The 25,280-nt window shown below is 37.7% G+C and overlaps 2 protein-coding genes across 18 annotated transcripts in view; one reads left to right on the top strand and one right to left on the bottom strand.

Moving 5' to 3' along the window:
- Positions 1-219: 219 nt before the first annotated feature.
- Positions 220-8,308, bottom strand: LOC137250098 (tRNA (guanine(26)-N(2))-dimethyltransferase-like). Of its 8 annotated transcripts, XM_067782394.1 has the most exons (10): positions 7,501-8,308; positions 6,999-7,444; positions 6,564-6,934; positions 6,325-6,493; positions 6,026-6,138; positions 4,844-5,294; positions 4,064-4,774; positions 3,903-4,002; positions 1,061-1,423; positions 220-1,001 (listed from the first exon to the last, which is right to left on the bottom strand). In XM_067782394.1, exons 4-6 carry the CDS (start codon positions 6,481-6,483, stop codon positions 5,084-5,086), a joined length of 483 nt encoding a protein of 160 aa, XP_067638495.1. In that variant the 5' UTR covers positions 6,484-6,493; positions 6,564-6,934; positions 6,999-7,444; positions 7,501-8,308; the 3' UTR covers positions 220-1,001; positions 1,061-1,423; positions 3,903-4,002; positions 4,064-4,774; positions 4,844-5,083. The 8 variants fall into 8 exon arrangements, with proteins under 8 accessions (XP_067638495.1, XP_067638491.1, XP_067638489.1 ...); XM_067782390.1 differs by lacking the exons at positions 6,999-7,444; positions 7,501-8,308 and having other exon boundaries at positions 5,582-6,216; positions 6,564-6,872; XM_067782388.1 differs by lacking the exons at positions 6,999-7,444; positions 7,501-8,308 and having other exon boundaries at positions 5,582-6,138; positions 6,564-6,872.
- A 7,390-nt stretch (positions 8,309-15,698) lies between these two features.
- Positions 15,699-25,280, top strand: part of Tomosyn (syntaxin-binding protein tomosyn) — an 835,312-nt gene continuing 825,730 nt past the window's right edge. For 4 of the 10 annotated variants that reach the window (XM_067782363.1, XM_067782370.1, XM_067782367.1 and 1 more), the window contains exon 1: positions 15,701-15,971. The gene's annotated coding sequence lies outside the window, so the exon portion shown is untranslated. Of the gene's footprint in view, positions 15,972-21,046; positions 21,122-25,280 lie in introns of all 10 variants that reach the window. The other 6 variants (XM_067782366.1, XM_067782362.1, XM_067782365.1 and 3 more) reach the window with 4 other exon arrangements.

The raw sequence follows: 25,280 nt of genomic DNA, 5'->3' as shown, positions 1-25,280 counted from the left end.
ATTTGAATAATCTACAACTTAAAGCTTAGTAGAAATTCAGATCAAGAATATTCAAAGGTGTTGTGGATCCGAGTGCTGTCGTAATTGATGAACTTAAAAATGTACGACTAGTAATTGAGTCAGACTTATTATTGTTCTAAATCTAATCATTCAAGCAATAATTCTGCAACCCATAGCAGGAGTATTGATTGGTTTCAAATCTAATTCCAACAGCAATCGTACCACGACATACTTTATTATATATGCACATGAAATTGTAACTTAAATTAATACAGTTCATATAAAGAAAAGTAAGTACTTTAATAATAACATAAACTCTCTTAATTGGTTTTTGTTTTCCAATTGAAATCTTTTCGAAGCGAGCAGAAAATAATTTTAAGCTTTAGAAAAAACTCCAATTATTTGAATAATCTACAACTGAAAGCTTAGTAGAAATTCAGATTAGGTTTACTCTTTTTTCAGATCAAGAATATTCAAAGGTGTCGTAGAATCCGATTGCTGTCGTAATTGATGAATTTAAAAATGTACGACTTGTAATTAAGTCAGACTTATTATTGTTCTAAATCTAATTATTCAAGCAACAATTCTACAACCCTTAGCAGGAGTATTGATTGGTTTCAAATCTAATTCCGACAGCAATCGTATCACATCCCTTATTATATATGTACGTGATATTGCAACTTAAATTAATACTGTTGATATAAAGAAAAGTAAATACTTTAATAATAAATAAACTCTCTTAATTGGTTTTTGTTGTCCAATTGAAATCTTTTCCTGTGCAAGCACATCGCTAACCTGTGTTGGCAAAAGATATGATTATACTGTCTTCGATAGATAGTCGGACGAGCCGTTACTCGGCGAAGTAGATATGACCGTTGTGTCGGTGGCAGCTGTTACAACAGCAGTTTCTAACTTTACACCATGCGTACAGTGTGATGAATGCTTCACTGCCTTTTCCAATTGCTTGGCGCCAGCAATTTTTGCTGTTTGTAAAGCTTTAGCTGTAATGCAAATATATAGATGGGTTAAAGTGTTTTTCGTATGTTATTCAACAACTCACCCTATACCATCATCACAGCCTCCTCATCGATTTTGAATATGTGTACTGTTTCAGTATTCAGACCCAGTTCGTTTGATGCAATATTTTCGATTTGATGAATATGTATACTATCCGTTAGGCAGACAATTAGGTGCGTTCGATTCATTCATATACTGTGGGTATTTGAGCCGTAGACGCAATTGATATATTGTAACATTTGTAAACAGTTGGGTTTCTCTGCTGTCACCATCACCACTAGAGAGCTATTGAAGAAACGCTCGACCAAGATATGTTGCGATTTACACGCATAGATGTTTTCCACCTTGTCAGTTATTGATGGAGAAAATGCGAAAGCCATATTTACCATCCAATACGGAAATGGAACTGTGGAGGAAGAAACATTTTATAAAATTTAATAAAATCAATAAATGATAGTTGTGTTAAAATGGGGTAAAGTATCGTATGTTAAAGTATAGCGAAGTTTGAATAGGTCTCATTCTTCATTCTTAGAAACATGTACGAAGGTACCTCGTAAGATATTAAAAATCCTCAACGCTTTTTTGCAATAACTTAAAAAAAACTCATATTCATCAAATTTCTGTTTTACTTCTACATATCAATAGCTACCTTTACCACCAGAAGGAGTCACTATTGCTTCTACACCTATGCTATTGTTTCCTACACCGATGAGCTTTGTAATAAAATAAACAGCTATCTCCCCAATCTCTCCAGTTTTGTCGCCTCGCGAAAACTGATATTGTAACCAACCAAATCATCGGTGATCTTATTTAAAACATGGCCGCGCCAAATGTCGACCATATGACATTACCCTACCGACTGTCTTACACCTTAAAATTTTGGGTGTGACTTTCATCAGGATCTACATTTTGGTGAGCACGCAGCCGCAATTGTTCCGAGAATTCAGAGCCGTACCAAAATCCTCAAATCCCTCGCTGGCAGTACCTGGGGAAAGGATAAAGAAACGCTCATGACTACACACAAAGCAATTAGCCAGCCGATTAAGTGCTATGCGTCACCCATATGGTCGCCAAGCCTAAAAATTACCCACTGGAAGAAGCTACAGGCCTGCCAAAATACTGCTCTCAGAATTGCCACGGGCTGTCTTCTTATGTCCCCAGAACACCATCTGCATAATGAGGCGAGAATACTCCCCATCAGGGAGAGAAATGAGATGCTGACCAAACAGTTCCTGTTGAATACCCAGAAACCTGAGCATCCCAACAGACATCTGATTGGTCAACCAGCACCGCCTAGAGGCCTAAGGAGTTATCTCCGTAAGCATTTTGAGGAAATACGGCTCCTGAGAACCCAGCCGTATGAAGCGAAAAAACACAAGCAGGTCCTTGGTGAACTCCATAAACAAGCGTCGGACCTTTATGCTAGGAATTGCCCGGTGAATCCAGTACTCAAAGAAAAGTATCCAAACCTCGCGGAAGAGGAACGCATACTCCCCAGAGAAAAGCGAGTCACTCTAGCTCAACTTCGTTCTGGATACTGTAACAGGTTAAACTCTTACCTATTCAGAATCAACCCCGACATACAAAATGTATGTCCCGCTTGCAATGTGTCCCCACATGGCACCAACCATCTCTTTAATTGTAATGTGGAACCAACGCCTCTAACCCCCCTTTCATTATGGTCCCCCCTGTCGAAACAGCAAGTTTCCTTGGACTCCCGTTAGAGGATATTGATGATAATTTCTAATCGGTCGCACCTATTGGATGGGGCGAAGCACTGCTACAATAACAACGTGTGAAAGATGGTTGCATCATTCGTTTGTTGCTCCCTGTTGCTTTGCTTATATTTTTTTTTCTCAATTTTAAACAAATTCGCAACAATAACTAAACTTTTAATTTGTTAACAAAATAAAAATGCGCAACAAAATTTCAATTGGCAAATCAGCTGACTTCGAAGATTCGAAGTTCCTATTCCCCAATTATTGTTCTCTCTAGGAGAAAAGAATTGGAGACATTTTTCTGCGATGCTATTAAGGCAATGACCTTTGACCTCGAGTAATTTTTTTTTTAGCTCGAATAGGATAGATGGGGACTTTTAATTTTAATATTTTTATGGTAAACTAGAGGTCCTCACTAAAATTTGGCTTTGTAGTAATTCTTGTTATTTTAATTGTCTAAATTAGCCGTTCTAATATTAAAATCGCCACTCTCAATACACATCAAAAAACAAGTATGAAAAAGTTGTTAACGTTACAGTGCTTATGGATTCATTTTAAGAGTGCATTAAAAGAATAAAGTTTTGTTAAGCACATTTTTAAAAAGGAAAGGAAAGGTCGATAAAAATGATACTTACCATATATTCATATCGGCTGCTGAGTGGAATATCACCAAATCTCGGCTGCCGTTCCAAAAACTTCCTTTCTCATAATTCGTTTGAAGAACGCCCTATCTTAGAATTTGTTTCATAAACACTCCAGCTATTGTCAAAATGTGTTGTATTTGAGCTCAGATCGGTCATTTTTGAAGCCAAACCTGAGTTAGGGCATTCTTCAACCGAATTCTGTGATAGGGCTTTTCTAATATACGGGGTTATCCAAATATTTTCTGAGAAAGGTGCTTTTCGAAACGGCACCCGAGACCGGGTGATATTGTTGTAGCAGTGTTTCGCCCCACCTAACTGCTACAACAACAACCGGGTGATATTCCAATCAGCAGGCGATATGGATATAAGGTTTCATTTAGTTGTCCCGTTTTTACTGAGCTTTTGTTTTTGTGCCTTTCGTTTTACGGATATGTTTAAATATAAGTTTTTTTATTAACTTTTAAAATAAATCCATTTTTAACTGCCGGCCGTTCAAACTCTGAACCCTATTGTATATTCTTACGATTTCAATGAGAATGATTTCCCACACTCTGAGCACGAGTATGGTCGCTCGCCGGTATGCATACGTATATGGCGCTTTAGCTTAGATGAAGTTGTAAAATCTGTGAATTAACGATCAGTAAAATGAATATCATTTACAATCACAGTCTTATAAACCTTTACCCTTGTTGCAGAAATTGCACGTATATTTTCGTTTGGGTTTTGGCGTTTGCTGAATTTTAGTGGCCAAATTTTGCTTTAATTTAGCCTCCTCCTCCTTTAAGCCTGTCATATTTCGCTCCCGCGTTTCTGGATCTTCGTCTTTGTGCGTAGTTAAATGCGTACGTAACTCCGTAAAGTGGGGAAAAGTTGATGGGCAAAACTCACATCTATGAATATTTTTGCCCAGATGTGTACGTAAATGCGACAGCACTGGATCGCTTACAGCAAAGGTGCATTCGCAGTATTCGCATTTGTATGGTTTTCCACCGGTATGAGTACGTATATGACGGCGTAGATTTAGAGCGTAGGTAAAGCTTTTTTTTTAAAAGCTTGTTGTCGCTGAAGTTTCACTGCCTTTTTGAGCGCTTTGAAAGCTTATGTGTGATGATGCATCATCACCACCCAAAGAACTATTAGACTGATCTTCGCAATTTTCCTCTAGTATAGTAGATGGTCTGAGAAGTCTCACCATTTTCAAAGGTGAAGTTTGTAAAGTGGTATCGCCCACTATTGTGGAGTCCCACATTTTAGATGGCGCTTCAATATCTTCTAGTAGTGTTACATCAATACTTTTTAAAGGAGTTTCATTATCCAATTGATGCTGCTCCTGTACGCATAAGTCATGCAATAGACGTTGCAGTGATTGTGCTTCTTCATCTATTTCTTGTAGTTCTAAGATTATATTATTAAATTTATACCACGCAATCTTATCAACTTTCAATATGTTGTATATTCACTTACCTTGTTTACAAGGGATTTTAAAATAGTTTCCATCGGCGCTGCGCTTTTTAGCATCTTCTTTAACCATATCCTTGTTCTCGCTATGTATGTACTTAAATAGTGTGCTGTCAGGATAGGATGCTGTTTTATCACACATTTTTTCCAAAGCCATAAAACTTTCATCAGACGTACGTTGCTGTTGGCATTCAAATATAGTTTCGTCACAAGATGCCTTAGTTGAAAAATTATAAGGAATCCTTTTTATAGTGTTTCATTGTTGGATTTATTTTCATCCTCCATTTCAAATAGTTTGTTCATTGCATTTCCGCTAACAGCAACGTTACTTTCGTGTTGATCCACATTCGCTACATGAGGAGCTGCGCGTGCTTCTAGCAAAGTTTGTAGATCCTCCTCTAAATCCAAGCTAAAGCGTTGGCAAGATACCGGCTCTTTAGCAGGCGTTGTAGCCTTTCTAAATGTGTTCGTGAATCGAGAAAAAAATGTTAAAGATATTGTTTGTATTAATTTTTAATAATAGGTATATATTACCATGCTAAAGTGATTTATCTTTTTAAAAGTAAAGTAATAAAGTTCTACAAGCTAGTAGCTACTTTTTAGTCAAAGATTTGGAAAAATTTCAAATTCTTATATAGTAAGCCAATTTACTCTACAGTATTTAAAACATCCATCTCCATGCTCACTCGAATGGCTCATCATAAACAAGCATGCAATTTTAATGATATATTTATAAGCATTTACCGTTGCATGACAAGTAATTTCTTGACTTTTGCACGCCAAGCTTTATTTGCTTGAAATTTTTCCAATCCAGACATTTGTATTCAGGAAAATTGAAAAAGAGCAACAAACATCCAAGTTATATTTTGTTGAACCACAGCAGACAAGGCGCGGTAATCTTCCAGGGTTTTCGTTACGAAATATCTTTTCCAGATAAGCTTATACCACTTGAGCACGCTACGTTGTGTTATTATTTTATCCAATAGTTTCTTAATGGTTGCCCCATCATTTGAAATTGTGGCCTTACCACTGGAATCAACAATATGCTTGTCCATATTACGTGAACCCAATGTAGTGCGTACAGCGTCCACAATTGAATGCGAGGTATTGATGTTGGATATGATGAATATTTTTTACATAAAAACTCATGTACCCAATACAAGTTCAGGCATACCGCCGATAACACACCTTTTAAACGACGTTGTGTCCAAATCACTTAGCGGTTTTTCTTCTATGATTTGTAGCAATTCTTCAACAAACGTTGGATCATGTATGGGATGCGACCAAAGTGGACCGCCCATCTATATTTGGGAATATAAGAAACAATTTGGTGTGAACAATTGGTGCCAGTTAACCCTCTGAAAAAGCGACTGACGCGCCTTTTTGAACGGACATAACCGTTTAAACGGTTAAGCACCAATTAAGTAAGAAGGAAAAAATTTGATTTATTCGAGTTTAAATACTTAAGTGGGATAGTTGAAACTTACATGATGTTTATCACCGCAATGCGCACAATTTGTATTAACATTTGGTCCAGTTGGTATACCGAATTTTTCTTCCGCATTGCCTTTATCTGAGATCTTGCTTTTTACAATACCCATAGGCTGTAGCGTATAGGTATCACAACCAGTGCATTGGAATACCATTCATTGTTTGCTGTGTTCATAATATAAAGATATGGTAAGTAATTGGATTGTGGTAAAAGGCCAAAATGCTGTATACCAACCTCATGCTATATTTACACTTCGCTTGACTACTATGCATACGCACAAATACGCGTATATAAAAATTGGCAGAAATGCTCAAAAGTGGCTCAATATATTTTCCATAACGATTAGAGTGCGTTTCAATGCAATGCAACGCAATCCCATCTCATGGCAGCATTTCATACGCAAAGGCACAGAACTATATTTGGCATTGCAGGCTTCAGGCGTATTGCCTGCCAGCACAGCCATATCATTCGCAGGTACAAGTAATGAACCCCCACTCGTCAGTGATTGTATAGCGCCAACCAGAAAGCGATTCGGACAACCATAAGGATCTAGGTCTATAACATCGAAACGCTTCTCATATGAAGTTGAAAGGTACATGAGAGTCCTATTGCGAATTTTATTATTGATTATTACAGTTAAATCACTAGCTATTGATTCGTATATCAAACCTATATTGCATCCCCTTCGCTTGGCACAATTAAATGTTCCACTCCATTGTGTCGCATATTTACGCTAATGGAATCGACTGCCACCTTAGATAGATCATTTGCAACAATTTCACGCACGCCTGCTACTTCTTTTGCATAACTTATGCTACGTAAACTTGTTGCAGCAAGCGCTTCCAATATTCGCAGTCCATCGTCGTATTTTACACCACCAGCCGTGTATGGTTTCTTGTCATTAGCATTGCTTGCTTTCCTTTGTATTTTGTGGATTTTTATGCGCCGCCGCTTCCCGCTCTCTTATCAACCGTTTTTGAGTATACATTAAGTACTGAAATACTTAAATCACGATTAAGTTCGTGTACTGGATTGTAGAATACGGCCCCGCCGGCAATAATTTCTGTAGTGCTTTCTTTGATCACACGTTCGGGTGCTTTGTCGTTCGTAGCGATCTGTTAAATCATAAAATTTAGGGCGATTTTGTTAATAACGCGAAACATATATTTACCTTATTTTCACATATTTCCTCAACTTCCATTTTGGCTTTAAACTGCTGTGTATCCAAGTTTTTGTTATCAGCTGTTCGGTGGTGGCATACGCTGGCTGCTGCTTTCGTTGAACAGTGAATCGTGGAAACTGTTTCAACAGAGGAAATATTTAAGCATTAAAGATGCACAACACTGTTTTTTTATAAATCAACGATGATAGCCAGCCTTGGGAGGTTGTTGCTGCTGCTATCGTGGCCTTGCATTACCCGGTTGCTGTTGTGGTATATACCTTGGTATAACTGGATGTGGCGTCATTGCCCCACCTGGTCCAGTTGATGCGGACCACGAACAACAACCACCACGACCTACACTGTTTGGGTTCACTTTGCTGCTGCAAACACACCTCCGTCACAATAATTAATGGAGACCATGGAGGGGTATCTCAACAAGAGAGGCTATTTTATTGCACACATAGCCGTTTTTTTACACCGAATTTTCTAATCTTTTTTTTTTTCAATTTTGGATAATAAATCTTAATGGTAACAAGAATTTTTTTCTTGTATGTATGTGGAAATCAAAATTTACTATTCTGCATTAGAATTGCTCACGATTATTTATACTATGCTATTACATATTTCACTTTCTTTCTTTATAAACATGCACACATTGATATGAGTTTTTTTGCTAAAACACACTTTAGTAGACCAAAAAATATTAAAGAATGCGTATATTAATTTCTGCAAAATGTAAATCACACAAATTGAAAAAATTTTCCACTTTTCTGCAGAATTAGAAATGGCGGATTTTTCGCACGCAAAAATGACGTATTTTGCTATCCCTATGAAAATAATAGGTGCGAGAGAGCACGATACATTGTGGGAAAGCAAAATTTGTCAGCATGCTATTTAATTTGCACAATTTTTCATTCCAAATCGTCACCCCTGTCAAAAATTCGTGTGGCTGTGTGCGTTTTTGGTCACACGATTTTTGCAGGGATTAACATTGCGATGTCCTAGGAGAGGAGTAGGTGATCCCACTCTCGCTTTGTTTGTAAGTATTCCATAGAGTACATACGTGAGAGTACTTTCACTGTAGTACTCCATGGAGCACCCATAGAGGATCATATGCCGAAGTACTAAAGAGGAATTGTGTCGGAAAGAATTATCGGAGTGAATTTAATTTAAAATGAAAGTAAATGAAGAGGGGCAATACAACTTTTATATTTTATACTACGAATATTCTTATGTTATTTAGCATTTGCGTGAATAAAGAAACTAATATTTCTCTATACTCTAGTATGTATACATAAAACCAGTGCGCGGTTCCATTTTATCAGAGTTGCCATAGTAAACTTTTGTTATCAGTTATTTGTATGCAATATTTTACTTTTGGCAGCTCTGCTCGATCGCCCTCGTGTCGTGATCACGGTCGTTAAAAAACGAGCAATGATCGGCTCATGGTGGTCCGCAAACGCATTGCAAAGGAGTATTGTTAGAGTACTCCAACATGAAGAAAATGGAACACGTAATCCAACAATTTTTGCAGGGTACCCATAAATACTCCATAAGGAATACACCTTCCCTTCAAAAAACGCGAGTACTCCATAAATAGTGTAAGGAATACTCCTTTAGGAGTATAGGAGTGTTCCCACTATAAGACACAACTTTAGAATTTGAGCCACTACTTCTATATTGATACATGTTGTATAGAAAGAACTAATAATAAATATAAATAATTATGGAATAAAGCAAAGAAAAAAGTTAATTTAAATTGCATTTATTGACATAGTATATTTATATATTACAACTAAATTTTAACACACTGTGCGAAACCATGCTTTAAGTACAGTAAAGAAGAATAATCAATTAAGATGCACCCTACTAAAAAAAAGAAGTATATATATATAATGCGGTTTGAAAGAGCTTTTGCCAAGAGGAATTGTGTCGGAAAGAATTATCGAAGTGAATTTAATTTAAAATGAAAGTAAATGAAGAGGGGCAATACAACTTTTATATTTTATACTACGAATATTCTTATGTTATTTAGCATTTGCGTGAATAAAGAAACTAATATAATATGTATACATAAAACCAGTGCGCTGTTGCATTTTATCAGAGTTGCAGTAGTAAAATTTTATTATTAGTTATATGCATGCAATATTTTACTTTTGGCAACTCTTGAGCAATGATCGGCTGATGGTGGTCCGCAAACGCATTGCAAAGGAGTATTGTTAGAGTACTCCAACATGAAGAAAATGGAACAAGTAATCCAACAATTTTGCAGGGTAGTTTAGACAGATTGATATGTACATATGTATATATTGTTTTGTACTGTGTGTGTTATTACTGTAAAATACAATAACTTATAAACTTAAATCTAGCTAACTATAGATTAGCTTTTTAAGCTCAGATAATGAGAGGAATTCGTTGATATTCTTGATGGATTCTATGTCGTAGCTTTTCAATGTCTCCGACGGCATGTTTCTACCAAAGATGTTGACCCGTATAGTCGAGAAATGTTGGCAGTTATCAAGTAGGTGGGTGACGGAGACTGCGACAGCGTTACAGAAGTTACACTGTGGAGTTCCTGGACCCGTGAGAATATGGCTATGTGTAGATATCGTATGGCCAATTCTTAGTCTGCAAAAATATGTGATGTCCTTACATTTTGCACCCCTTGGGAGGATTGGTTTCAGACCTCTTACATTAATGGCTGAGTAGTCGTTATGGATGTTTTTCCATTCCTCGATCTTGGCTTTAGAAATATGTGCTTTCGCAAGTATATACACATCTTCTTTCAACATGAAATGTATTGTTGTGAGTGGTTGGTTCACTGCTAGCTTGGCTCTTTCGTCAGCAGCTTCGTTACCTGGTATTCCAACGTGGTTTGGAACCCACATGATTTTTATTGAGTTGTTTCCTAGTGCCAAAATGCTGCGAATTGAGGAGATTCGATAGTTTTTGTTAGATGTGTTGAGTATTGATCGAACGGTGGATAAGCTGTCTGTGCATATAACGTGTTTCACCCCAGAATGCAGAGCATATTGTGCTGCTTGCAGAACAGCATAGGCTTCAGCCGTGTAGATGGAACAGAAGGTTAGCATGTGTCCTACTGAAATGGTTGCATGATTCGAGTTTATAACAGCAAAAGCTGTGGAGTTCGTAGTTTTTGTGACGTCCGTATATACAAATGTCCAACCTTGATCTTTTAGGGTTGCACAAATTTGTTGGAAGGTTTGCTGGTAGACTACTAGAGTCGTTGTGCTTTTTTGTATGATAGCATGTCGACAATTAAGAGTTTGTGTGGTTTAAACCACGGATCGGGTGGCTTGTAGTCGAACTTCTCCAGCTTGATGGGAATTCCTAGTTCTTTGGCTGCATTTATACATCTAGCGACAGCTGATGGGCGCGATAACGGGGTTTTTCTTCTGATAATTGCATCGACAGCGTTCCATAACACAGAATTCTTGCATTGTTTAAATTTTATTGTCAGCTTATATAGAGTAAGCGTTGTTCTTTCTTTAATGGAAGGAAGGCCGGTTTCGGTTAAAGTGGCTGCCGTAGGCGAGGTCGGAAACGCTCGTATGCATCTTCTGACTGCTGTGTGATATGCGGGCATAATTACTTTCATGTTGTTCTTCGCACAGTGTCCGTAGATGGGGAGTGCATAGGCAATTTTCGACAATATAAGAGCTTTGGTAGCATTGACGAGGGTTGTTGGATGAACAAGGCTATATTTTGATGATAAAAATTTGATTATGTCCAATCTTCTTGCAAGGGCTTTTTTCAGATACAAACAATGATCTTTGTACGTAAGTTTAGAATCAAATACAATGCCTAATATTTTCAAAGTAGTACAATTTACTATGCTTACATTATTAAAAGATAGATTTATAGGTGGGCAAAGCTTTTTATTACATATATGGAAATGTTTGCATTTACTGAATGATATTTTGGCTCCCGAGTCTTGACCCCACTTTGTTAAGTGTTCTAAAATTTTCATGAAGTCGTCTTAGACCACCGATAAATCTTTACATTTGGTGAAAAGCAGTAAATCGTAAGCATAGATAACATGATTGATTCTTTTGTGACTTAATATTATTTTGTTCATTACGTTAAACGCGATTATGAAGAGGACTACTGATAATGGCGATCCCTGAGGGATGCCATTGACTAGTTTATATGTATTTGAGAACTTATTATTGACTTTTACTGTGAAGAAACGGTTGGTTAAAAAATCTTTAACAAAGTTATATATTCTTTTTCCGATTTTCCATCTCGAAAGTTGTTGAAGAATTACATGCGGGCCGATTCTATCGTATGCTTTCTCGAAATCAATGCTAAGGACAGATGTGTAGTTTTTTGTTGAAACGGCCGAAGTGGCGAAATTTTCAAATATAAGTAGGGCGTCCAATGTTCCTTGGTTTTCTTTAAATGCTACTTGGTGTGAGTCGAATAGGTTATTAGACACTGCGAACCACATGATGCGTTTAGCAACGATTCTTTCCAATGTCTTACTTAAGCATGGCAAAAGAGATATTGGTCTGTAACCAGCTATGGATGTCGGGGATTGATTCGCTTTTGCAATGGGGAGAACTGATGCGTTCTTCCACGCATGCGGTAGATTGCCTTGATTGAATATATGGTTGTATAACTCGATGACCCTGGTCTTGACTTTGATTGGTAAGTTTTGAAGTAAAGGGTATGAAATACGGTCCCGCCCTGGGGTTTTCCTGTCATTGAGCTAAGGGTTACTTCCAGCTCGAAGAGGTTAATGGGGGACTCTATTTTTTGGGCTCTCGGGGAAACCGACTTAATAGAGTATTCTTCGGATAGAGTTTGATTTTTTTTAAGAACAAAGTCTTGATGAAAGTTGCAATCTTTAGCATAATTGGACCAAGTAAAACCAAAGTGATTTGCAATGTCTGCCGAAGAGTATATGGGGCCATCAGTTGAGTCAATTACTTTTACCGATGATGGGGTGTGTGTGCCCGAAAGCCTCTTAATGCTGGACCATATTTTTCTGGGGTGGCAAACTGGGGTTATAGAACTAGTTAGGGTTTCCAGACTCTCACGTTTTGCTTCCTTTAGCTTATTTTTGAAATAGGCATTTGTTTTTTATATTCCAACAGATTGGGGGTAGACCGGTGTTTTTTGAAATTATGCCACAATTGTTTTTTGTCCCTAAGTTTTGCAAGTTGTTTAGACCAGTATGTTACGATGCTTTTGTGGCGTTTGTGTTGTGTTTGGGGTATGGAACGATGTGCTGCCTCCCGAATAAGTTTTGTTAAATTGCTAGTTTCTTTACTAATGTTAGGGGAATGCGGAAATTTTGTTGAAAACTCATTTGTCAACTGTTGAAATAGAGGCCAGTCCGCTCTCTCTACTATAAACTTCGGTTTAGGCGTACGTGGGTTAAATGAAGCAGTGGTCAATTTTGTGTATAAATAAAAGTGGTCGCTTCCATGAAGTTGTGAGGATGTCGAGCATGAAAGCTTAGGAGCTAAACCTGACGAGCACATACACACATCTACATGAGTAAAAGTTTGATGAGTTGTAAAGTGAGTTGGGGACAGGTCATTTAGGACGATATAGTTGTTTAAGAGGATCAAATCCTCGAAAATTCTTCCTCTTGGGTTAACTGAATGGATCCCCAAAATGGGCTCCACGAATTAATGTCTCCTACTAGCAGTATATCTGTCGAAATACTGGCAGTTATGTACATCAGATTCTTGAGATCGAAAGGTTGTTGTGGTGGAATGTAAATAGATACAATTGTAAATTTAAAACCGATATTAATTTCAATGGCAATGACGGAAATCGGAGATTGTATATTCAGCAACTTGTGCGATACTCCTTTTTTGACCATGACACATATACCTTGTTTTGACGTACTATTATGTGGAAGGTTGTGGAAGTATCTGTGGAAAGAATTTGAAATAGGTGCAGATTTGTTGAATGGAAAGTGTGTTTCCTGCAAGGAAACAATGGGAGGGAGATAAATCTTTTAATAGTAATTTTATTCGTTGATGTTATTATATAGTCCGTGGATGTTCCACTGGAGTATATTAAACGTCATCATGAGGTAACTGATTGCTCATCGTTACATCTTCAGATCGATCAACTGCGGGATCCGAATCCGAGTCCGCGCCAGTTTGGCGAGGTGAAGTACCGATTACTGCTTAGCAGCTCATGGGTTAAGCGCGTAATTGGCGAGAGCATCGCCGAGTTTGACGTATAGTCAACTGGTTTAGAAATATTTGAGGTTGTTGGAATTTGATTGCTTGGTTTAGTAACAATAGTGTTACTTAAAGTTTTTGGTGTTTTATTGGTGGATTTTAAGGTTTCCAGAAAGTTGGGTGAACTTAGTGATAGCGCCTGATCGCTCAGGTGCGGGGTATTATTGCTTGTAGGGACATGTTCTTTTTGATTGGTAGTTGAGTTGATGGTTGTATTTAAATTGGTTACTGAAGCGGTGTTGGTAGTTTTATTGCCGGATAAGATACCAGCTAAGGGAAATGGCGACGAAGTAGCGGGAAATTGAGTAGAGTAAAACTCCCTTGCCTGTTTAAACGTACATTTACGTTGTGTTTTTATTTTAAGGATCTCTTTCTGCTGCAAAAATTTGGGGCATTGTTGATGTTAGATGGATGTTCTTCACTGCAATTGGCACACCTGATGCGTCTGCATTCAGATGGCGAATTTGTGTGAGGGGGTAGGCTGCATATTTGACATAATGGTGCGTTCGTGCAGTGCTTCATTGTGTGGCCTAAAAGCTGGCACGATTTGCAACGCATGGGGTTTGGGAAATACTCTCTTACCTTAACCTTGTACCAAGAGATATTAATGGTTTCTGGTAGTTTGAATGCATCGAAAGTAAGTAGGATAACACCGCTTGGAGTGGTTTTATTTTCTATCACTCTAGTGAAGTTGAAAACGCTCACTACCCCCTCAGATGCTAGCTCTTTAACTATTTCGTCCTCTGGTAGTGACTTTAGCAATGGCGCGAATATGGTTCCTTTTACGAAGTTGAGGTTGTCATGATATTTGCAATAAATTTCGCATATACCTGGAAGTTGTTTGGCGGCGATAAACTTTTCTGATGTAGCCTTGTCTTTGACCAGAAGGAGGAGGTTACCGTCTCTAAGCTCGGAAATTTGCCCAATATCCTTGCTGATTACGTTCAGAGATCTCTGAACAGCGAAAAATGAGTACTTCGATAGTGGTTTTTGTTCATTTGCTGAAGCAACAACAACGAATTTCGGATTCGATACTGTGATTCTGGATGTACGTAGCTCAGGGAACTCGTCACGGATTATTGCGTTTGGGCTAGAGGATAGGCCTGCGAACCTGTTATCCCCTGCATTGTAGCCTCTAGTAGGCATGGTAAGATAATATTAAATTATTTACTATTAGCAAGGCACGTGGTTTGTTTGCAAAAAAACAAAAAACTATAAAGGAAAGTGTGTATATATCCAACAGTAGTTGCTGGTGTATAACTGCACTGTGAAAATGAATTATCAGAGAGATTTGTTGAAAATACAACCGTTATCTATGAAAGCTAGTCGATGACTGGTATTTCAAATTATTTTTCTTTTTTGTAATAACTTTTTTTTCAACTTAATTTTCGTTCAGTTGTCAATTAAACGTCAATCCAGTTAATTTTGAGGGCATATTTGTCCCTCTACAGCTTACTGCCGAATTGTTTTTGTATTTTGATAGGTTAAAGTTAGTTTTTCAAACAAAAAATACAAGAAAATAAAGTAGTGTCATATATGCTTTACATTGCACATTCATAAGATAGGTCGTGTCAGCTGACACGTTTTTTGACATACGTTCGTGGATAACTGCGGCGTTACAATCCTCGTGTTCCAATGAAACGTGAACCAGATACGGATAGAAATTTAACATGCAAATCATGGTTCAATTATGTACAGGTTGGCACATCTCATCAGCTGATTTTATTTATGTCATTGCATGGTCGAAGGGATTGTCAAAAGGAGATGACAAACTCAAAATGAAACCAAGGCATTGGCAACATTTTATTTACACATACAAAAACTGCTAAGTTTTATGTTTCCATTCCATACCATTCGCACCAACACCAATACACAGATTTTGACAATTTGAACAGACATATTTTGTTGCTTTACAGATGAGCCAACCTGTATATAGTTGAACATGTTGCATTTGCATGTAAAATCTCTATCCGCATCTGGTTCACGTTCCATTGGAACACGAGGATTGTAAACCTTAGTAAACAATGGTCAACACTAACTTGACCATTAATATTGATAAACAAGTTATTTGAATTTTAGTAATGTGTTAATGAGTGAAGTTGTTTACTTACTTATCATAAAATACTTTTTATGACAATATATCAATGATGTTTACGTTGGACATACAAGTTTGTGCTATGTGATATTAACAACAATGCATAACAAAACCATATGCTAGACTCCGTCATACGTACATTGTAGGCACATAAATATGTAAGTGCATCGGAAATAAGCCAACAACGCACATCTACTTCTATCGCGAAAACATCTTTTACCTTTTTTTCTTCCAACATGTACATCAATCACATTGATGGTAATCCTAAGATATGGTAATAATTTACAGAAGGGTCGACTGCAAATACACGTCCAACAAATTCGGTAGATGTGCCAAAAGATTTGGTAATAGTCTAGTTGAGGGGTCGACTGCTAATACGCTACCAAAATATCGAGAGAGGTGTCAAATGACGCGTCTTGACGTCAGTATTAATAATCCGAAGGCGGAAAATAAAAATATTAACTCGTTCAAAAGATATTACCGAAAAAAGACCCTTGGGTACCTCCGAAACCGGGGGTGGGATCCATAGTATTTTTGCGCAGAACACCTTTCTGAGTTGGCGGCCTTCGGCCGCGCTTATAAAAAATAAGGTAATAGTCTAGTTGAGGGGTCGACTGCTAATACGCTACCAAAAATATCGAGAGAGGTGTAAAAAGATGCGTATTAATCTCGAGAACAATAATCCGAAGGCGGAAAAATTTTATCTCTGTCCGGAGATATTTGCAGTTGAAGTTGGCGATTTTCATGTGGTTGTTATTGTGTTTGTGCCCCCAAAAAAAATTGTGCATCACCGTGGCGGTAGCAGAAAGAAAGGTGTTCTGCGCAAAAAAAACTATGGATCACACCCCCCGTTTTGGGGGTACCCGCGGGTCTTTTTTCGGTTTTTCGTTAATATCTTCTGACCGAGTTAAACTTTTTATTTTCCGCCTTCGGATTTTTAATACTGACGTCAAGACGCGTCGTTTGACACCTCTCTCGATATTTTGGTAGCGTATTAGCAGTCGACCCCTCAACTAGACTATTACCAAATCTTTTGGCACATCTACCGAATTTGTTGGACGTGTATTTGCAGTCGACCCTTCTGTAAATTATTACCGTATCTTAGGATTACCATCAATGTGGGATTCAAGGGGTTGTGTAGCGCAATATATAGCACCTCCAACCCAATTGTCAACCTCAGCTTCGAGCGGCGAATCCCGTTTCACTAACAGACGAGGCTCTGGCGACCCCAAGCTCCTCAGGGAACTTGGTGGTGGGGAGGGAGGGATGGCCTGAAGGTTTAATGTGGCCATATAAATCGTTCCCGAGATGGTCGGGCCAGCACCTTAATGGTGCTGTTACCGGAGCGTATCGGATCTGTATCCGATAAAGGACCATCACATCGATAACACTCCCCAAAGCCTTCGGGGAGTAACCTAATCGCTACAACAACAACAACAACAACATTACCATCAATGTGATTGATGTACATGTTGGAAGAAAAAAAGGTAAAAGATGCCTTCGGATTATTGTTCTCGAGATTAATACGCGTCTTTTGACACCTCTCTCGATATTTTTTGACGCGTATTAGCAGTCGACCCCTCAACTAGGCTATTACCAGGTGTTTTTATAAGTTATTTTTTAATTTTTGAAATCCATCCACTAGTTTCGGAGATATTTTGATTTGAAAAATTCATAATTTCACCTTTTGTCATGGAATTACCCACAAACCTTTCATTTGTACCAAAAAAGAAATATTACGTTGGAATCAGCATAAAAATCTCTATAAAGTCTGATTTATTATTTTTTTGACAAATGTATGTATTCTGCACTTGTTCCTAAAAGTCTAATTTTATCTCGGCAGCGATTTAGCTTAATTAATTCTTCATAGTACGGAAAATTTTTTGTCATAAAGAGATCTTTTAAATTATTGAATTTTTTAAAAATGGTACTGGTTCTGAAGGCACTGTATTTGTTACATTCAAATATGTTGTTGTTGTTGTTGTTGTTGTTGTTGTTGTAGCGATTAGGTTACTCCCCGAAGGCTTTGGGGAGTGTTATCGATGTGATGGTCCTTTGTCGGATACAGATCCGATACGCTCCGGTAACACAGCACCATTAAGGTGCTGGCCCGACCATCCCGGGAACGATTTATATGGCCACATTAAATCTTCAGGCCATCCCTCCCTCCCCACCACCAAGTTCCCTGAGGAGCTTGGGGTCGCCAGAGCCTCGTCTGTTAGTGAAACGGGATTCGCCGCTCGAAGGTGAGGTTGACAATTGGGTTGGAGAAGCTATATATTGCGCTACACAACCCCTTGAATCCCTACTTTCAAATATCATGTGCTGTGTCGCTTCTGCCACATGGCATACTTGGCAGTGGTCAGAGATGTTTGCTTTAAATTTTTTAAGGTATATATTTCCATACGTATATCCTCCAATCAGTCTATTCAATAACTTCGTGTCATATGTATTAAATGTGTTTTTTTTGTTTTTGAACCAAGGTTTCTTTTCCTTTAATGCTATTAGTTCTATAATATCTTCATCCAGTTTTGGACACTTGTCTTTTATTTCTCCTAACGTTCTGTCCCATAGTTCCCTGCCAATTCTCAGAAAGGCTTCTCTGGGTGTTAAATCTGGATTTAGATGTTGTCCTACTTCAGTTGCTTTTTTGCCGCTTCATCAGCTTTTTAATTGAATGTTATACCCATATGATTGGGTACCCAAATTATTTGGATTGTCTCAATTTTTGATGCCTGCAATTGATTATGAATTTCCGCTACTAAAAAATGTGTTGTGCTGTCACAATCAAGATTACTTATTTGTCCTAGGCTGTCCGTAAAAATAGCTAATTTATTTCGTTTATACCTTATTGCTAGATTCACCGCTTCATATATTGCCACCAATTCTCCAAAAGTTGAAGTAAAAACCTGGTCTATTTTGAAAAGATAGCATACCTTACTTTCAATGTCATATACAGCACATCCCGTACTATCACCTTCAACTGAGGCATCTGTGGCCAGTGTATAGAATTCCTCACTTACAAGCCCGTCCAATTTGGCATAGTACAAGGCTTTTAAATTTTCTCTTGAATATTCCCTTTTGGATTTACTTAATTTCGAATATTTAAATTTTATATTATTATATTTTTGAAAGCTTGTCTTTGTATTTATCTTATCCAAAACATGTCTAAACTGATTATATGCATAGCTGTAACTCGATCTAGCTGTGCTATTTTTTTGTATACTGTTCTTCATTTCCGGGTTCAATAGCCATTGTTTCGTCAATTCTATGGTAGTTAACCAAAGCGCTCTGGAGAGTGGAGGAAGTTCACAGGCCAGAGCAAATCTGGCATACGTTGGTGTGTTTGGTGGGACACCCAGGCATCTTCTCAGAGTTTCATTTACAGACGTAATTAACTGCTTACCCGCTCCTTTTGGCGCGTCTGCAAACGTCGTGTTTGCATATTCCGCTTTCGATCTAACATAGGTTTTGAACAAATTTACAGCATTTTTGGGAGCCAGACCTGACCTAATGGTTTTCAATTTACTTATGAGGTTTTTTGCATTTATGATGGAGTTTTTACTTCCCTGCACGTGTTCTTTGGAAGTCAAATTGGCACTGACTATTCTGCCTAGCCATTTTACCTTTTCTACTTGTTGTATGCTATCTCCTTTTAGTTGTAAATTAAACCTTCTCTTTGTAGTGCTCATGTACATGAAACACGTTTTTCCTCTATTGAATTCTAAGTTAATTTCATCACAAAGCTGTTTAAAATTTGTTATATTAGTTTTTAATCTCAGCAGTGCTTCCTCGTCTGTTTTGCCATATCAAATTATTGCCACATCATCTGCATATTGAAATATTTGTATATTTTCGTCATTAATCTCATGCAATCTTGCAGTATAAACATTGAACAGTATAGGCGAAAGACAACTACCCTGCGGTAGACCATTTTTAATTTGTATTGTGTGTTTCCCTAAACTCAACTTTCTATATGAAAATAAGTTAAATATCCACTTAGCAATGTTTGGATGAACTTCTTTCTGCATTAGAATATTGTAGAGAATTTTTAAATCAACACAGTTGTATGCATTTGAAATATCTAGGATGCATATGAAGACCTTGTTTTTTTTGCTTTTTACCTCTGCGATGTAGTGCAAGGCCTCATTTAGACACATCGTGGCAAATCGATTTTTCCTATATGCAAAACTTCTGTTAGGAATTACTTTATTATTTTCTATAAATTCAGTTAATTTATCTTTTATCATCATATTGAGACTTTTTACGACACAGATAACAGTGATATGGGTCTATAGTTTCTGAAATCATCCAAGTCTTTCCCAGCCTTAGGGATAGGGATAATTTTTATTTCCCTCCATTCTGCCTTTACTGTGTTGTTCTTAAAGTGTTCTACTAGGGCATAAAACAGTCCCTCGTTTGTCTTAATTGAAAGCTCTTTTAGCATATCAAACGTGATCCTATTCAAACTCCCCGCAGTAGATTTTTTCTTGTTTAATAACTCAAGGAACTTTTCAAAACTAAAACATATTTCCTCCCTTAATCGTTGTCCACTTACCATATCCTGCTCAGATATGTTGCTGCTACTTTGTTTTACTTGCTGTTCAAGTTCTTTAAGATAGTTCGCATTATCTTCCTCTGCCCATAAATTTTTTTCGTCATGATTCATGTTGTGAACATTGTTCACAAACCACCACGCCTCCTTAGCATTTGGATTCATGTTTATTTCTCTTTCATAATTATTTCTTCCATCTTTCCGATTCAATTACTGCAGCTTCAAGGTCCACTACATTGCCTGTTTGCCGAGCTTTTTTCCTTTTGGCTGTCAGGACTCTATAATGTTTTTCCAGTTCCTTATCCCACCACACTTTTGGTGTGTATCCCGTATTGTTCAAATCAATAGTTGCTTTTTTTCTCGCATGCCTTATTTTTCTTTCAAAGTCTTCCAAATCTATGAAATCTACCGTATTTAAATTATCTTGGAGCTTTTTTCTAGCTACAAAAAGGTTTGGTTGTTTGCTATTCATCATTTCTATGACTATCGGCTTGTGATGGCTGCCACCGAGGTACCCATCATGACATTTGAAAACTGGTAGCCTTCCCATGTTGGTAAAGGCTAAATCTAAAACCGAGTTCGCATTATAATTAGCACAGTGATAGGTCGCCGACCCATCTTTCAGACATATAAAATTAATATTGCTTACAGCACTATGTAAAAATTTACCTTTTGCAGTATCCACTACATCCCCCAGGTGCACATCCGTGCATTAAAGTCCCCAAGGAAGAGAACGTTTTCAAATTTTTCCAGGTGAGCTAAAATTCTACTTACTTCCAATTCAAACAATTGTGTACCTAGGTTTGGCGGAAAGTATGCCGTGCAAATAGTTAAATTTGTTTTTAAATTTGTTGTTTTTGCTATTAAAATATCCTGATCAGTATGAAATTTGATTTTTGTAAATTTTATTTGTTTTCTAAAACCAATGGCTACTCCTCCATACCCATCGGTCCTAGTTTTTTTTAATAAATTAAATCCAATTGATTTGTGATTACATTTTTTTATGTAATGAGAAAATATCTCCTGAAGGCACACTATATCAATTTTATTTTTTTGATTAAAAAAATCTATATGACTTTTGTTTGATTTTAGGCTTTGCACATTATATTGTAGTATTTTTATTGTGTCCATATTCATTATTTCGACTTTGTTTAACTGTTAGCCTCTCACTAACATGATTCTGACATAAGTTTTCTATGAGCTGCACTATTGCTTCATTGGTGTCTATATTAAATTTTTTCACTAGTAAAGTTAGCAATCTTTCTATTTCTTCTACTTTCGTCCAGTTCTGCTTTTGATAGCAGGGTTCTTCCAACTTGTTTTCTTTCCTAGTATAACTTTTCTCTGGTTTGGCTCTTCGCTCGTTCCTTGCTACATCACTTTCAGCCACCCACTCAAAAGTTGCTAGGATGGTAGTGCTATGCAGGCATCATGTTAGCACTACCAGGGGTTATTTTTAAAAAAAAAGTCGAAAGGTAAATTTTTCGTTTCCACGGTGGAAAACGGTAAACAGCGTGAATTATTGGCATACTTTTTTTCATTTTCACCCACCCACTCAAAAGTTACTAGGGTGGTAGTGCTATGTAGGCATCAAGTTAGCACTACCAGGGGTTATTTTTTAAAAAAATCGAACGGTAAATTTTTCTTTTCCACGGTGAAAAACGGTAAAAAACGTGAAATATTGGCATACTTTTTTTCATTTTCACCCACCCACTCAAAAGTTGCTAGGATGGCAGTGCTATGTAGGCATCAAGTTAGCACTACCAGGGGTTATTTAAAAAAAAAATCAAACTGTAAATTTTTCGTTTCCACGGCGAAAAACGGTAAAAAACGTGAATTATTGGCATACTTTTTTTCATTTTCACCCACCCACTCAAAAGTTGCTAGGATGGTAGTGCTATGTAGGCATCAAGAAAGCACTACCAGGGGTTATTTTTTTAAAAAAGTCGAAAGGTATATTTTTCATTTCCACGGTGGAAAACGGTAAACAAAGTGATTTACTTACTTACTTAATTGGCGCTTAACCGTCTAAACGGTTATGGCCGTCCAACAAGGCCCGCCAGTCGCTCCTTCGCTCCGCCAACCGGTGCCAAGTGGTCACACCAAGGGAGTTTAAGTCGTTTTCCACCTGGTCCTTCCAACGGAGTGGGGGCCGCCCTCTACCTCTGCTTCCATAGGGGGGTTCCGATAGAAACACTTTCTTGGCCGGAGCATCATCTTTCATTCGCATAACATGGCCTAGCCAGCGCAGCCGCTGCGTTTTAATTCGCTGGACTATGTTGATGTCGGCGTATAGCTCGTACAGCTCATCATTAAATCTTCTTCGGTACTCGCCATCGCCAACGCGTAGTGGTCCATAAATCTTTCGAAGAACTTTTCTCTCGAACACTCCCAAAGCCGCTTCATCTGTTGTTGTCATGGTCCATGCTTCTGCCCCATATAGCAGCACGGGTACGATAAGTGACTTGTAGAGTATGATTTTCGTTCGCCGAGAGAGGACTGATTTATTGGCATACGTTTTTATACTCATTTGAGCAGAGCTCACAGAGTATATTAACTTTGATTGGATAACGGTTGGTTGTACAGGTATAAAGGAATCGAGATAGATATAGACTTCCATATATCAAAATCATCAGTATCGAAAAAAAATTCGATTGAGCCATGTCCGTCCGTCCGTTAACACGATAACTTGAGTAAATTTTGAGGTATCTTGATGAAATTTAGTATGTAGGTTCCTGAGCACTCATCTCAGATCGCTATTTAAAATGAACGATATCGGACTATAACAAGGCCCACTTTTTCGATATCGAAAATTTCGAAAAAGTGCGATAATTCATTACCAAATACGGATAAAGCGATGAAACGTGGTAGGTGAGTTGAACTTATGACGTAGAATTGAAAACTAGTACAATTTTGGACAGTGGGCGTAGCACCGCCCACTTTTAAAAGAAGGTAATTTAGAAGTTTTGCAAGCAATAATTTGGCAGTCGTTGAAGATATCATGATGAAATTTGGCAGGAACATTACTCTTATTACTATATGTATGCTTAATAAAAATTAGCAAAATGAAGAACGACCACGCCCACTTAAAAAAAAAAAAATTTAAAGTCAAGTTTTAAAAGAAAAGTTAATATCTTTACCGTATATAAGTAAATTATGTCAACATTCAACTCCAGTAATGATATGGTGCAACAAAATACAAAAATAAAAGAAATTTTCAAAATGGGCGTGGCTCCGCCCTTTTACATTTAATTTGTCTAGGATACTTCTAATGCCATATGCAGAACAAAACATTACCAATCCTTGAGAAATTTGGTAGAGGCTTAGATTCTGGGACGATAATTGTTTTCTGTTAAAAAGGGCGAAATCGGTTAAGGCCACGCCCAGTTTTTATACACAGTCGACCGTCTGTCCTTCCGCTCGGCCGTTAACACGATAACTTGAGCAAAAATCGATATATCTTATATCTTATACTAAACTAAGGCCCATTCCCTTTTAAAATACTTATTAACATCTTTCGTTTGATACCCATATTGTACAAAAGCATTCTAGAGTCACCCCTGGTCCACCTTTATGGCAATATCTCGAAAAGGCGTCCAACTATAGGACTAAGGCCCACGCCCTTTTAAAATACTCATTAACACCTTTCATTTGATACCCATATTGTACAAACGCATTCTAGAGTCCACCTTTATGGCGATATCCCGAAAAGGCGTCCACCCATAGAACTAAGGCAAATTCCCTTTTAAAATACTTATTGACACCTTTCGTTTGATACCCATATTGTACAAAACCATTCTAGAGTCACCCCTGGTCCACCTTTATGGCAATATCTCGAAAAGGCGTCCAACTATAGAACTAAGGCTCACGCCCTTTTAAAATACTCATTAACACTTTTCATTTGATACCCATATCGTACAAACAAATTCTAGAGTCACCCCTGGTCCACCTTTATGGCGATATCCCGAAAAGGCGTCCACCCATAGAACTAAGGCCCATTCCCTTTTAAAATACTTATTGACACCTTTCGTTTGATACCCATATTGTACAAAACCATTCTAGAGTCAACCAGGTTCCACCTTTATAACGATATTCCAAAAAGGCGTCCACCTATAGAACTAAGGCCCACGCCCTTTTAAAATACACATTAACACCTTTAATTTGATACCCATATCGTACAAACAAATTCTAGAGTCACCCCTGGTCCACCTTTATGGCGCTATCTCCAAAAGGCGTCCACTCATAGAACTAAGGCCCACTCCCTTTTAAAATACTCATTAACACCTTTCATTTGATACCCATATCGTACAAACAAATTCTAGAGTCATCCCTGGTCCACCTTTATGGCGATATCTCGAAAAGGCGTCCAGCTATAGAACTTAGGCCCACTCCCTTTTAAAATACTCATTAACACTTTCATTTGATACCCATGTCGTACAAACAAATTCTAGAGTCAGCCCTGGTCCACCGTTATGGCGATATCCCTAAATGGCGTCCATCTATGGAACTATGGCCCACTCCCTCTTAAAATACTCTTTAATACCTTCCATTTCATACACATGTCATACAAACACATTCCAGGGTTACCCTAGGTTCATTTTACTACGAGATGATTTTCCCTTATTTTGTCTTCATAGCTCTCAACTGAGTATGTAATGTTCGGTTACACCCGAACTTAGCCTTCCTTACTTGTTTCATTTTCACCCACTCACTCAAAAGTTACTAGGGTGGTAATGATATGTAGGCATCAAGTTAGCACTACCAGGGGTTATTTTTTAAAAAGTCGAACGGTAAGTTTTTCGTTTTCACGGTGAAAAACGGTAAAAAGCGTGAATTATTGGCATCTTTTTTTTCATTTTCACCCACTCACTAAAAAGTTACTAGGATGGTAGTGCTATGTAGGCATCAAGTT

Source organism: Eurosta solidaginis, chromosome 4, assembly GCF_040869045.1.
Source record: "Eurosta solidaginis isolate ZX-2024a chromosome 4, ASM4086904v1, whole genome shotgun sequence".
Taxonomy (NCBI): Eukaryota; Metazoa; Arthropoda; class Insecta; order Diptera; family Tephritidae; genus Eurosta; species Eurosta solidaginis.
Note: the sequence above shows the minus strand (reverse complement) of the source record. Positions and strands in the feature narration are given on the sequence as shown.

What these genes read in the sequence shown, in the direction of transcription:
- LOC137250098 (XM_067782387.1), bottom strand. Translation starts at nt 4,994, where the DNA reads ATGGCTTTGGAAAAAATGTGTGATAAAACAGCATCCTATCCTGACAGC. An exon ending in TAAAATCCCTTGTAAACAAG is followed by an intron (nt 4,775 to 4,843) that starts GTAAGTGAATAT and finishes ATATAATCTTAG; the next exon opens with AACTACAAGAAATAGATGAA.